This window comes from Muscardinus avellanarius (genome assembly GCF_963383645.1).
Source record: "Muscardinus avellanarius genome assembly, chromosome: 3".
In the NCBI taxonomy this organism is placed as follows: domain Eukaryota; kingdom Metazoa; phylum Chordata; class Mammalia; order Rodentia; family Gliridae; genus Muscardinus; species Muscardinus avellanarius.
The window spans coordinates 52,893,765-52,908,415 of NC_137788.1; the positions used below are offsets into that span (position 1 = coordinate 52,893,765).

Here is a 14,651-nt window from a genome sequence, read left to right on the forward strand (position 1 = left end):
TTTAAATCATGACTTTGAAGTGTTTCTAGCTGTCTGTATCCCTAAATTATAAACTCTCTGAAAGTAGAACTGTGTGTCTACTCTCTAGAACAATACCCGCGCCCCCCCCACCCCCGGTAGGTGACCAGTAAATATTTCTTGAGTAAATGAATAAGTCAACACATCTGCCCACTGGGGAGAAAGCTGTGGCTGCAAAGGGGAGGGTGGATGGGTGAGAAAGCAAGACCCAGGGTAGACAGAAATTATTCAGAGGGTCACCATCATGTGGGTGAAGTGGGGGGATCCTGAGCCACAGTCGTGAGGAAGATGGAGGCCCACCTAGAGAGAAGAAATAGCGAGGAACCCAAATGATTGGGGCAGGTGTCAGGATGACACCAAAACACAGAAAGCTAGATGAACAATGGGTGATGCACTTAAATGGGGGATTGAAAAGAGCAAGGGCAGGTTTTGGGGAGAGAAGAAAATGAGTTTGGCTTAAGACATGTTGGTCTGAGTCTACCCATGGGCTCTCTGGATAGAATTTCCAACAGATATTTAGAGGCATGGGTCTGGAACCCAGAAGAGAGATATTGACAAAGATAAGGATTTGAGAATCTTTAGTCAATATTCGTTCAACAGATATTCCTAATTTATCTTAGGCATTAAGGATACCATGGTGAACAAATCAAGCAATCTAGTTTTCACAAATATCAGTTTAGACTGGTAGCTGATGTTGTGCAAGTGGATAAAATAACTTAGGAATTAACACACACACACACACACACACACACACACACAGATAAGCACAGGCGCTGAAGAACACCAATATTTAAGAGGTGGACAGAAAATCTAGGTGTGGTGACACGGGTTTGTAATCCCAGTACTTAGGAGGCTGAGACAGGAAGATCGCAGGTTTGTGTCCAGTCTCAGCTACTTAGTGACGTTCTTAGTGACGTTCTCCGCAACTTAGTGATCCTGTTTCAAAATAAGGAATAAAAAAATGGGGCTGGGGATGTAACTCAGAGGTAGAATGCCCCTGGGTTCAATCCCCATTACCGCAAAAAAAAAAAAAAAAAAAAAAAAAAAAAGACATAAGAAAAGGGGCAGTCCAGAGAAGGTGATCGTTTGAATGGATGAAGTCCTTGCTTCAGCTTAACTTAGTCTTTAAAATATACGCCTTGCTGTTTTGGTGGCAGGATTGAAGTAGCTGTGTTTATATTCACTTGGTAGAGATATTCTTCTTAATTCTTCTTTAAAAGAAGGGATTTCAAAGGTTCGAACAGGAACAAGTATCAGCCTGCAAGTCAAGTGAGAAAGAGAGAGACAAACAAGAGTTGGAAACCAACCCAGATTCCCGTATTCACCTGTGAACGTCCTTGTTACATGTGTCTTAAGCTAACCATAGTATTCGTCCTGGCTGGATTTCCTTTGTTATGAAGGATAAACGTGATCTTAACGATGTCCTAATAAGAAAAAGATGCTATTGTCTGCTTTGCCAAGTCCTCTTTAGAAAATTTTTATTTAGTTAGTTAGTATGATTTTTTTCTTTTTTCTTTTTTACTTCTCAGGTCTCTTAATCCAAGAGACAGTACCTCAGGTGCTTTCCAAATTAAAGGCAACTAATGCCTGGTTGTGAGGTATTTTGACAGGTGAAATTTCTTTTAAGGTGAAATTTTGCCATTTTATTATAAAGCAGTTTACAATAACTATATATCCTAAATACTAGAACTTTTGTAGCTAAAGTACTATAGACAGGGCTTAAGAAATAGTTCAATAACAGAACATTTGCCTAGTATACGTGAGGTCTTGGAATCAATCCCCAGCCCCACAAAAGTGGGAAGGAATTCCATAGATTATGTGTTTTGTGCAAATTTTAACTGTAATTTAAAAATAAATCTCAGCAAATCTCCCTTACACAGAACTCCATTTTAACCAAAAGAATAACTCATCTGTCCATTTATAAAGCTCCAAAACATGGTAATTTTTTTTCTTATGTTTATATGCATCACACTAAATAAATTTATTGGAACATATGTTGTGCCATAGTTAGACGTGATTCTTCTTAGTGGTATGGAAAATCTAGCTGCTATCAAAAATATAATTTTATTTATGGATTATTATATATTCAGATTGGTCTTTCTTATGTTGCATTTCTGAAAGGTGTGTTTCTCATTACAAACAGTTATTTTAAAAAGCCCTTCATCTGACAACTTCTCTGAGACAAGTTTTAAGTAGGTGAAGATGACACTGTCCTTTACAGGCATCTCAAATCTCATAGAGTCAGAAATTTTTAAAAGCATAGAGGGAAATGACATGTCATAGATTATGGATTTCTTGCCATTTATAAGTTTGATGTTTCTGAATATACCATAAAATATGAATAATTGGTGATAGATGTAGTATCTGATATTTTAGAGAAAATTAACTATACTAGGCCAAAATGAAGCAGACATAAAATTCAAAGCTTAAACAATTTTTGAACCATTGATTTATCTTTTCCCAAAACATCCCAAACTCTTGTTCTCCAAACAAATCTAGATCTTTATTTGTGCATGAAATAATCAGTTTCCACATTTCATGAAACGAATTTCCTTTTTTCATTCTGGCTTCTAAAAAATTCTCCCTATAGTGCCTCCAGAAATAAATAGCATCTTTATTTATTTACATTTATATTTTCATTTATTTATTTATTTATTATTATACTGGGGATTGAGCCCAGGGCATTCTAACTCTGAGCTATTCCCCCAGCTCTATTTTGAAACAGGATCTCACTGTGTTGCAGAAGGCCTTGCTAAGTTGCTGAGCCTGGCCTTAAACCTGTGACCCTCCAGTCACAGCCTCACTCGTACAGCAATTACAAGTGTGCACTGCCATGCCAGGCTAAGAAACATCTTTAAGTCTTGTTTGGTTTAAATAAATGGATCACTAATCGTGCTCAGATGTTTTGTTGGAGGACAGTGATTTGACAATACTGTGGAACATTAGCAGTCCTGGCTGGATCTTAGCAACATCGTTTTTACCCCCATGGTTCAGGCCTCAGAGGTTACCCGAGGTAACCATTTCTTTTAAATCATTGTTTGTTTCAGATTTCCTGTCGAGATTTTTAACCATCTCAAAAATCGCCCAGTCGTTGTGTCATAGCTTTCCACAACCTCCAGGTTCTACCCAAAAGCTCTCTGTATAATGAAATGACTGTGCCCTCCCACGTCCCCTCCACCAAAGCCCAGTACCAGATTAGGCAACACATTTCTTAATCATAATGAAACTAATATCTAGAGTTCTGTTGTCAAATACCTTCTACTTATGACACGCTGTTTTCTTTTGTTTTTGTTTCCACAGGACATTTGGGCTTCCAGGACAGTTTTGTCACATCAGGTGTTTTCAGTGTGACTGAGCTTGTAAGAGTGTCACAGAGTAAGTCGAATTTTGCTTTGATTTGGCGCAGATTTGCCTTGGGTCTGTGTTTCTTTTCTTTCCAGGTCTCCCAGAGACAAAACATCTTTCAGAATCCCCCTTTTATTCTCCTCACCACAAGGACTTTCTCATGCAGTGTATTTGAAAGCCAGTATTTAAAATCAGGAAAAGTTAAATATTTTAATATGAAGCACAGGGGAAGGATGGAAATCTGAGTGTCTGGCATATTCCCTAGTATAGCGTGAACTGAGTTTTTAAAAATCCCGAGTCTTCTCTGATTTCCAGGAACTTATGCATTTTAAAAGAATTTGTTTCTGACCTTTAAACAATGCTAATGCCCTTGGTATGAGTGACACAGCACAGGCTGATCATTACCAGCTTGTCAATAATGACCAACAGCGGTCAAGGAAGAGGACCTGTCACCACCTTATACCCTTGATCAAAGGCCCATTGATTATGTTTTTGCTATGATGTAATCCAGACAGCCCAAGGAAAGTATAGGAGTGTCTCTCTCTCCTGTCCCCCTCTTTCTTTTCTTTCTCCTTTCTTTTCTTCTCTCTCTCTCTTACACACACATGCACGCACACATTTGTTCAGCTACATTTCCTCACAAACCTCTCTTTTATTTAAAAGCATGCCTATAATTATTGTGACACTCTAGATCATAATAGAAAGAAGGAAAAATCAATACCAAATATCAAAATTTGTTTTTACCCCCCACCACATTGAAATTATCACATGTTGATAAAAATATACATTGTTGAAATTTCTTCCAATTGATGTCAAGCCCTTTGTGGAATGAAGTGGAATGAACATACATGTTTTCATTTAAAGTTCATACTCCCCTGTCACTATGTTACAGGCCTTGAGATGGACCAGGTAAGCTGGTCAACCTCGTAATGAGACGTCAGGTCCGGCAAGCAGAGCCACCCTCATCTTCAGTCATTCATAGGCTAGAAGGGTTTTAAGAGTCTAGAAAATGAGATAGAATGCAGGGCCAGAAGAGAAGTCAATGTTTTCTGAGCATTTACTACATGTACTGTGCTAGGCCTTTGTGTGTGTTACATAGTTTTATTCTTGCAATAAACCTTTCAATCTGAAATCACCCCCATTTTTAGAGACCAATTAAATGGAGGATCTATTGACATCATTTACCTAAAGTCAAATAGGGTAAATGGTTTAGTCAGGTTTCAGAAATGCTAGAATTTCTACTCTTAGACTGGCCCCAGTGAACTTGGAAAAAAAAATGCTGTGGGTGACTAGACAAGAGATTTAATGGGAAGGTAAGTGCAAGTGTTAGAATTCTGGGAGTTGGGGACTCCCATATGGTTCCTGGTGTGTCCAGCTTGGGGTAGATAGAATCCTGAGGAATGAGGCATTGGGAGGAGGAGGTTCTGACTTAAATGGAGAAGTCACTGCTGTCCTACTCAAGCATGCTTAAAGTACCAACCAGTGGCTAGATTGCTTTCTTAACCTGAAGGACATATGTGCCCTGGTTATCACACAGCTTATTAGCCAGTTATTTACCATAGACAAAAAACGGTATATGTATATTTATATTTTTAGTTCATAAGACTTGAAAATAGTCAACATTCTAAATTTTTCTTGCAATTTTTTTGGTATGTGGCTAAACCCCCTTGGTCATCTACCTCTGAGCTACACCACAGCCTTACTTTATTTTTCTATTTTTATTATTTATTTATTGGTAGTGAGGATTGAACTCAGGATTCTACTTCTGAGCTACATCCCTAGCTCTTTTTATTCTTTGCTTTAAAGTAAGGTTTCACTAGGTAGCTAAGGTTGGCTTTGAACCTGAGATCCTCCTGTCTCTGCTTCCCAACTACTAGGATTATGGTAGTTGTACCACTGTGTCCAGTTTTGTCTTATAATTTTAATAATAGTAGCAATTAAGAGTATTAACTGCCACAGTGAAATTACAGGGAAATATATCCATTGAACTTTTACTGAGATCTAAACAGAGTTATAAAGAGTGAAAAAAAAATCTAACTTTAAGGTTGGAGCATTAGACCATTATATTCTGCCCTGGCTGCTGTGGTGCTTACACCTAGTCCTCATTCCCATCAGTGTCCTGAGGTCTGGGACTATAGAAGGGGGCCCACACTGCCCACAACCATCCCATCCTCCCATATTGACCCTTCTGGTCTTATATCCCAGAGCATACCAGCTGAAGCTTGACAAGACCTCCATTGAGTCTAAGACCTGCCTTAAGAACTGCTGGGAGGGAGGAAGTGGACCAGCAGCTAAATTTGCAGAGGGGCCTGGCTTTGTTGCTGTCCCAGGCTGGGGGTGGGTATAGGCAGTGCCCAGCACCAGGGACATCCTCTGGCTCCGAATGCTGTTCAGTCTGTCCTGCTGTGTAATCGCTCTAGGACTCACTCACATATGGTCTTATGCTGACTGAAACTTTTTGGCAACAGTGGAATCAGGCTATGTCAGCTAAATCATGGCTTCAGGCCAAACTGGTCAACTGTATTCCGGAGACCCCTCTTCCTTGTAGATCTTTAATCTAGGTTCGGCAGGGTATATTTTACAAATTGCCTCGGCTACTGAGATAGGGATCCCCCTAAGCTCAGGTTTCCTCACCTACATACCTTTCTGAAAGACTTGGCACTCAAGCCACCTGGGGGAGTTGAAATCCTGAGCCATTCCCTGCAGTGCTGCCCTTGTCCTCTGGAGCCCACACTGGAAGAGCTACGCCTCCATTTTAGGGCTGTGGTGGACATTTTTTGCAGATGAGTAGGGCTGGGGTGCATTCTGCATCTTTGGAATAGAAAGAAGTGAACTGGCACATATGTTGGTTAAACCCATGATGTGAGCCCTGTTAGGAGCAGGATACAATATTAATGTGAAAAATTATAGTAGCTAGCATTTGTCAAACATGCTTCATGGGCCAGGCATTGAGCTAAGCACTTGGTAAACACTACCTCATTCAATCCTCCCACAGTCGGTGTTAGTGTCTTTTTCTGCAGATGAAGGAGACCATGATGCTCCGAGAGGTTAAGCATCTTGCCCTTTTTCCTTTGCTGTACTCAGCTGACTGGCTGCAGACATTTTTGTCATGACCTCTCCTGTAACTGCATTATAGAACCAAATAGAATCTAAGCACTCTGTACTTTTATTCAGTAATCAGTCTTATTGAGTTGATAAACTTTTAGCTTCTCAATTTGTACATTTAAAAAATAAGTGTACAACTATTTTCATGTAAAAGATACTTGAATTTTCTTCCTAGATTTTTTAAGGTATGATTTTGGTTTAATTAATGAGTTTTATATTGTTTGATCTTTTTTTTTTTTTTTTGCAGTGTTGGGACTTGGAACTCAGAGCCTTACACAAGTGAGGCAAGCACTCTTATCTCTGAGCTACCCTCGCCCTGAATTTATATTGCTCAGAGCAGTTTTTAAGTTTTAGAGTTTAAGTATACAGAAATTACAGAACTCCCTATGCCCCAACAATTTCCCTTGTTTTTTTTTTTTTTTTTTTTTTTTTGGTGGTACTGGGGTTCCTGGAAGCCCTTCTACCTCCGGGCTACACTCCCAGACCTATTTTTTTTATATTTTGAGACAGGGTCTCGTAAACCAGCGCGGCTGGCTTCGAACCTGCTTGATCCTCCTGTCTCCGCCTCCCAAGCGCGGGGATTACAAGCGTGCGCCACCACGCCCGGCCAATTCCCCCTATTTTTAACAACTTTTTTTTCGTATGGCACATCTTCTCAATTGATGAGCCAATATTGACACATAATTATTCACTAAAGTTTATAGCTTACATAAGGGTTCACTCTTGTGCTTTTGTTCATGGTATACATTCTGTCAGACTCAACAAATGACATGTACCTGCTATTAGTCTCATACAGCATAGTTTAATCGCCCTTCAAATGCCAAGCCCACCTATTCATATCAGTCACCCCCCACCTTTCTACTCTCTCTAGTTTTACTTCTCACCTGGATTTTTTTGTTGTTGTTGTTGTTTTTTTATTTTATTTTATTTTTTTGGTGGTACTGGGGTTCCTGGAAGCCCTTCTACTTCCGGGCCACACTCCCAGACCTATTTTTACATTTTTTTTATTTGGAAACAGGGTCTCCTAAGCCAGCGCGCGCGGCTGACTTCGAACCTGCGCGATCCTCCTGTCTCTGCCTCCCAAGCGCGGGGATTACAAGCGTGCGCCACCACGCCCGGCTCACCTGGATGTTTTTAATGAGTCTTAAAGTCTGAGAATTTCTTCCACTGTGCTGCAGATTTCTTCTTAGCCTCCTCCTATGTGTCCCCATCCCATCCATCCATCCCCTCATACCCAAATCACAGCTAATTATGACATATGTATGTATGTGTGTATGTGTGTGTGTGTGTGTGTGTATGGATATTTTGCAGTAATTAGTAATGATGACCTTACCTTGGAATGTTGTCTCTTTCTAGATATTGAGCATTCCATTTTTAAATGTGATAATATAAATATTTACTTTCACCAGGTTTCTAGTTAGTTTCTGTTTTTAGTTTTCCTCTTTTAACTGTAATAGAGAAGGGAGGTGCTATTTCAGTATTTCCTCAGGAGGATTCACTGAAATAACTGTGTGTTAAGTTCGTTGTTTATAATAGTGTTACTACCACGGTGGCAATGGCAGAGAAACTCTAGAGAAAGCTGCTGGCTTCGCCCCACAAATTCAGAGGTGAAGATCAGGCAGCCAGGTTGTCTGACATTAAATCATACCAGTCAGACACGTGGAGCTGGAGGAATCAGGACCTGGGAACTCCTGGCTCGTTCTTGCCTCCTGCCACTACCCTTTCAGTTTTAGCATTATAATCCAAAGTCCAGGAAAGGCAAGAAAGGAGAGCTCTGTTTCTTTAGCAAGGGAAGCTCTGTAGTGTAAGACTGTGTGTGATCTACTGCAGCTTCCTCCCCCACTCATACAGTGTGGTAGAACCATCTGAAAGTAGTTCTGGTTGCTTATTACCTTGTTCTGTGGGAGGGGGGAGGACAGAGCCCTGGACACTGTGCCAGAGAGAGAGAGAGAGAGAGAGAGAGAGAGAGAGAGAGAGAGAGAGAGAGAGAGAGGTATTCCACGCTTTGGGGGAGGGGTTTACACGTGCTAGCAGCGTGGTTCAGAATCACTGAAGTTGTTTTAGCATAATACTATGAGGAAGGAGACAGGAACCATCTGCTGAGATGGCTCTTGGGCAACGCGGCATTCTCCAACAAAGCCTTCTAGAGGCGTTTTCAGATGGGCCTCTTTCCCCGCATTGCTACAAAGAGCTCAGTCTGCTAGCTGCTGCTGAGCGATGCTGCTTAGAGAGCCCTCTGTCAGCACCCGCGCTTTTGTTTATTTTGTGCCAGTGTCTCCCTCCAAGTATTTGCTCTGAGGCTGTCAAACATCCCTCCTGGTCTGAACCCAGAAAATTCTCCCCCCAGGAAAGAAAAAACTCCACTCCTTCCGCCCATTTCCTTTCAAAATGCTGACTCGGTTTTACTTAAAGTTGGTGGAGTGATTCTGAAACCTTAAGCACTTCGCTGGGAGAGAGACAAACCACAGATACACACGGGCCATTGTGATGCTGGCCTGGCGGGTTCGAGTTTTCGAGCAGCGGTTTGTACACCCAGGCTGGCTGCAAGGGTTAAGTAAACTTGGTGGCTAAGGATGACTTCACGGCCCTGGAATTTTGAAAAGCCGGGATTCTCAGTACACTGCGCCAGCCTTAGTAAGTCTTTGGGTGTGAAAACCACTCTCAGTTACCCAGACTGATTTTTGGTTCCTGTTGCACTGCTGCAGATTCTATTAAAATCCAGCAGCTGACTCGTCCTGGCTCTGCCACAAAGCCCGGCTGCGGGGTGGACTTCAGGATCAGAGCCATTTGTTATTGAAGAGCAGTGTGAATGGAGCCGGGCACATGCGCCTCAGCCTGGCATGAGGTGGCACCCTAGTGGTTGTTTTCTGCCTCAGAAATGTGTGCTCTCTAGACTCAAGCAGGAGACCTCATGAAGATCTAAGTGCAACTTATTTTAAAAGTTCCTGTTGAAGTCTCTAGGTCCTCTGTGTGCCTTTGAATGGCCACATCCAGGCACGTAGGTTTTCAGGCCAGCAATTTAATGACTGGCCATAGTCTAACCTGACATGATGGCACTGCTCAAATAGCTGCCTACTTAGCTATGAAGCACAATAAGAAAATGAAGCTCTTTGGAAGGAACAAGTCCAAACTTGAAAATACAGGATGTTCTTACACAGAAGAACTAATGAGGAAATGGGCCTAAGATAAGAAATTCCAGCCATCTAGTTCTTTGGGGGTGCCATTGAAATATTTGCAGCAGTTTAGATCTTTATTTAAAGCAAGATAGATTTGAAACTTTCTTGTCTGAGCAAGCAGCCTCTTGGTTCTCCTCTGTCAAGTAACATGATAGCTAGAAATCCTAGTACAGAAATTACTTAAAAATAATTTATATTTTTAAGGAAGTTTTTTTATTGTTTGAAAGAAACTATTTGGGCTTGAGCATTAAAGGCAGAAACAAAAAGATGATAATAAAAAATAGACTGCAGCCCTAGCCCGAACAGTGGCTGTGACCTTGCCTTTTGTCTGCCATTACACAATTCAATGGCAGTCCACTCAAACTATGCTCTCGATCAATATCCTATTAAAGCAGCACAAAAAGTCTCCATAAACTTAGTGGTTAGCTATGTTTATAAATGGAACTCGGCATAATTAGATGGTCAATAGCAGGCTCTACTAGTAATTTTAAAATGAGCATCACACATTTTATATCTCTAGAAGTCAGGGGCACCTCTTCTAGGATGAGGGGATGTGTAGCAGACAAAGGGGTGGGTGGCCCTTTAAAGATTATAATGTTTTACCTCCAAAATATAGCTTTTAAACAAAACCTATTAGATTACATAATAGAAAAACGCTGATTTGCCCTACGTATTTTTTTCATTTTTTCCCCTATCGTTGCTGTCTTAGTCTAAATATATTATGGTGTTGTGAATGTTTCATTTTCTAGTTTTAATCAGCCTCTCATAAAGAGATAAAATAATAAATATTGCTATAATCATAGGAAGAAAAATATCAGCTTAATTTAGTGGGTTTCCTCTACTATAATTCAATACATTTTCCAAATAAATATTGAAATTAAATTAGTTCAGAAGGATGTTTTGTTTGGTTGCTGTTGTTTTCGTGACATATTTAGAGTAGATATTTGGATAGTTAAGCTGGCAGCACATGGAATGGATCGGCAGGAATAGAAATTTTCATCAAACTACACTTTCTTCTGAATCCCAGCTCACACTTGGGCGGGCCCAACATAATTTATTCTGTCCTACCCTCTTTTCCCAACAGAGGAGCCATGTAAGGTGAGAGGTGGCCCCTCCTTGAAGCCAGCTCTGTCCTCAGCTGGCACAGCCTGGGCAACGGAAAGGTGCATGTTCCTTATGCTGGACGGGTGCCCTGGCTGTGTGCTCTGGACCACTGTGCTGGATGAAATCAGAACTAGGGCAGGAACACGCTTATGACATCAGTGGATGCTTCAGGTGATGCTGAGCATGAAGGTTCAGTTCTTTTTCTTAGACTCACACTCCTTTCACCTTTATGGTTAGAGCTGGCAATCAGAGTTCTCCAGCCAGGGTATGGGGGACTTTTATTCTCTGTTGTCAGATAAAGCTTCTGCTAAATTCACCAGCCAATAAACATTCTTATTTTAAAGATTTGGCCTAGTGAGAAGCAAAACACATAATTTCTGGACACAGTTACTAACTTGTCATGGTCTCTATTCCTGTGTTCATCTATCTCTAATCTTTTCTAGGTAGTTCATCAGTAATTCTTCCTATGTATAACATATGAAATCCATATTTGAAATGGCAGCATAGTATCATAAAATAGCTCAGGATGGGCTGGGCACGGTGGTGCACGCTTATAATCTCAGCATTCGGGGTACAGAGACCAGTGGATTGCGGTTAGCAGACAGCCTCGGCTAACCCTAACCCTAACGCTACCCTAACCCTACCCTAACCTTAACCCTAACCCTAACCCTTGGTGAGGCCCTTTCCAACTCAGTGAGACCCTGCTTCAAAAAATATAAAGACTCAAAAATAGGGGTGGGGTGTAGCTCAGAGGTAGAATGCCCCTGGGTTCCATCCCCAGTACCACAAAAACAAACAAACAAACAAAAATAGCTCAGGATGTGGCGTTGGAGTTTACTTTACTACTTATTAACTTTATGACTTTGGGCAATATTTAACTCCTCTTAACTGTGTTCTCCTCTTAGGTCATTTATATATAGTCATTCATTTAATAGAAAAATATTGTTAAGTCACAACTATGGGCTGCGCCCGAGTCTGAGTATCAAAATAGCAAAATTTCTCAAGAGTGTAATGAGGATTAAGCAAGAGACTATCAGTCTCTACCTTAGAGTAGATGGTCAAGAATGCTAACTACAGTGATCATTCTGGACAAGGCCCTGCCATTTCACTGCTTGCTCAGAGTTGACCCTTGGGCTGTCAACTATCAACAAATTCATTAAAAATATGCTTTTGTGTATATATTAAGAGTGAACAATTTTAGAATTGTGTTCTAATAACTGATATCTTAGTAAAACCACTACAGTGACCCCTTCAGAGTTAGTAATTCTGATTTAATAACAACATGCCAGTATTAGTACTTATTCATGTGCTTTAGGAAGCCAGAAAATTATTTTTTTCTCACATTTTTATCCAATACCTATATTTCTGCATAATGCTGGAAACTGCTCTCCTGGGGTATCTAACGGGTAACATAATACTTTTAAATTCTGAATCTATTACTCACACATTAACAGCTTTTTAAATGGCCAGCTATGCCTGTATTATTTGTATCAGAGATTTTTTTCAAAATCGCTTCATTCTACAGTGTTTAAAACTTTCACTTTTACTCATATTATCAACAAAAATTCAGGAGGTCATTATTGACAATGTGCTTCTTAGTAAGCCTTTATTTATGTGCTGATAAGGCTCATTTTTAAGAGAAATATTCATATCCAATAAATAATGTTGGGAAACTAACAGGCATTTTTGTGATTTCCAAAAGCCTGACAGAAATACTTTTTCTTTTTACCCCACAATAAGGCCTACGACATTGAGATCTGGGCTGGAATATATGACCTAGCTATCTCTTTCACACTTAGAGAAGCTTTTGGCAATGGGCCTATAGGCATGTCCACAAAGAGAGGTGAAGGCCATACTCAGGAAAGCCATACGTTAAGTCAAACCCTGGGACCAAACTAATCCAGAATGTGATTCATAGGGGTGTATATTAACACCCAGGATTTTTCAATACATAGAGAAGGAGGAAAAAATTAAACAGTTCTTGGTGAAAATATTGAAAGTGATTTTTTTTTAGACAGCTGAATTGGCTTGTTGTGGGGAAGGGACTCTGCTAAGTCTCCTCATAGCTAATGGTCAGATAGTCCCAGTGCACTCTTAGTGAAGGGGCTTATGTATAGAAGCCCTTCCCTGGATTATAGATCATGCGGTGAAAAGACCTCTCAGGCCATCAAATCCATCCCCTGTCAGGGAAGACTGAATCCCACGGCTGAGGCTGTATCCTCTACTAAACTGGTACCACATTTGACCTCAGCCAAAAGCCAAGATGAGATGATACTCTAAAATGCAGAAAATCAATTTCAGTCTCAAAGGCAGAAGCCACTAATGCAGGAGATCAGTCAGCGCAGCTCAGGCCTCCGTGACTGCGCTGCTCAGCCCAGAGTCAGGGCCCCGCGTCCGGCAGACACCGAAGATCTGTAAAAACAGAGAAGGGAGCAGGGGAGCGGGAGGTTGAACTTTTGCCACTTAATTAGTGGGTAGTAATTATCTTTCTATTTGAACTTTGCTGAATTCATCTACCTAGTAACTCATGCAAAGGAAAAGCAAAGAGACCAGAAATGTGGGTTTTATCCCTGTTTATTTGACCACATATCTGGGGAAATCCCTCCAGTGAAGTCCTTGCTCTGTTACTTGTTTAGCAGTACGATCGCGATCATGGTTCTTAACCTCCCAGCTGATTTTCTCTTTTGTAAAAGGTAACAATACAAATACATATTCCACCAGGATACGAGGATGACCTGAGATTATTGCAGGCAGACCATCTCACTCGTTGCTGACTTCTATCTCGTTGACCTAAGTTGAAGGTCAATAAATGTAAATTCTTAGCTATTTTCCATTAAATTCATATAATTTTAGTTCAACTTAATACACATTTGTCACATATGCAATGTACGCAGTGCCCCATGCTGTGTGCCAAGAGGAAAGGAAAAGGAAGTAGGAGATGGTCCCTTCCTCTGTGGCACACATTTCTGAGTTTCTTGAGATCCAACACTGTGCTTTCATTATAACAATAAAATACCTAAATATGAATAATTTACAAATTAAACTTACAAAATTATCTGCTAAAGATGAAGCATCTTCACGGTTTGGAGTGGGGCGAAAGGGGGTATCAGTGAACTATTCCTGTATTTTTGTTGTTGTTTTGGTTTTTTGGTACTGGAGTTGAACCCAAAGACATTCTGTCTATGACCTATACCACCAGTCCTATTTTTTTTATTTGAACACAGGGTCTCACTAAGTTGCTGAGGCTAGCCTCAAATCTGCAATCCTCCCCTCTCAGCCTCTCAAGTACTGGGACTAAAGCCCTGCACCACCATGCCTGGCTGAATTATTCCTATTTTAATAAAATGGAAACATTTTATAAGAAATAAAATTTCTCTATTCATCTCCCTCTACCCTTCTTACCACCACACCCTCACGTCTTCCTTAACTGGTGTCCACAAGTCATGCTTGCATGAACACGGTGGTCTGTGTTAGCAGATGCCTTCCACCGGGTTAAAAACATTCCTTGACTTTTGGCACCTAACACCGCATTTTATAAAAAGCATTGCTTAAGCCTTTTAATGGCAGGCTAGCTCATTTTCACATAGAGAGAAATCTGTGTTTTAGTTCAATGCATTTCTTTTATGTTGCTGTTTGGAAAAACCATGCTCCTAGCCTGCATTTGGTCAGATCTTTTAGAAGCCAAGGGTAGAAAAGGGAGATCAGCACAGGGTTTACAGAGCAGAAATCTGCTTGGCAAAGGGGTTGCTGGGGACTGTGGCATAGAAGCTGCAGAGAAAGTACCTTTATGATTGATTTCCATTCAAGTCAGACTGACTGCCGCGTGGTCATTTTTCTAACCCATAACTGCTCGCACTGCAGCAGTCTGCTATCTGCAGGGTGTCTGAATTATAGCAGTCTATG

General features: G+C 40.7%; 1 protein-coding gene across 1 annotated transcript in view; it reads left to right on the top strand.

The window, feature by feature from the left end:
* Nucleotides 1–14,651, top strand: part of NFIA (nuclear factor I A) — a gene marked incomplete at both ends in the record, with an annotated part of 386,945 nt that overhangs the window by 252,810 nt on the left and 119,484 nt on the right. The window contains one exon of the mRNA XM_080692591.1: nucleotides 3,319–3,393. Within this exon, the coding sequence (XP_080548717.1) occupies nucleotides 3,319–3,393 (75 nt within the window). The remainder of the gene's footprint in view (nucleotides 1–3,318; nucleotides 3,394–14,651) is intronic.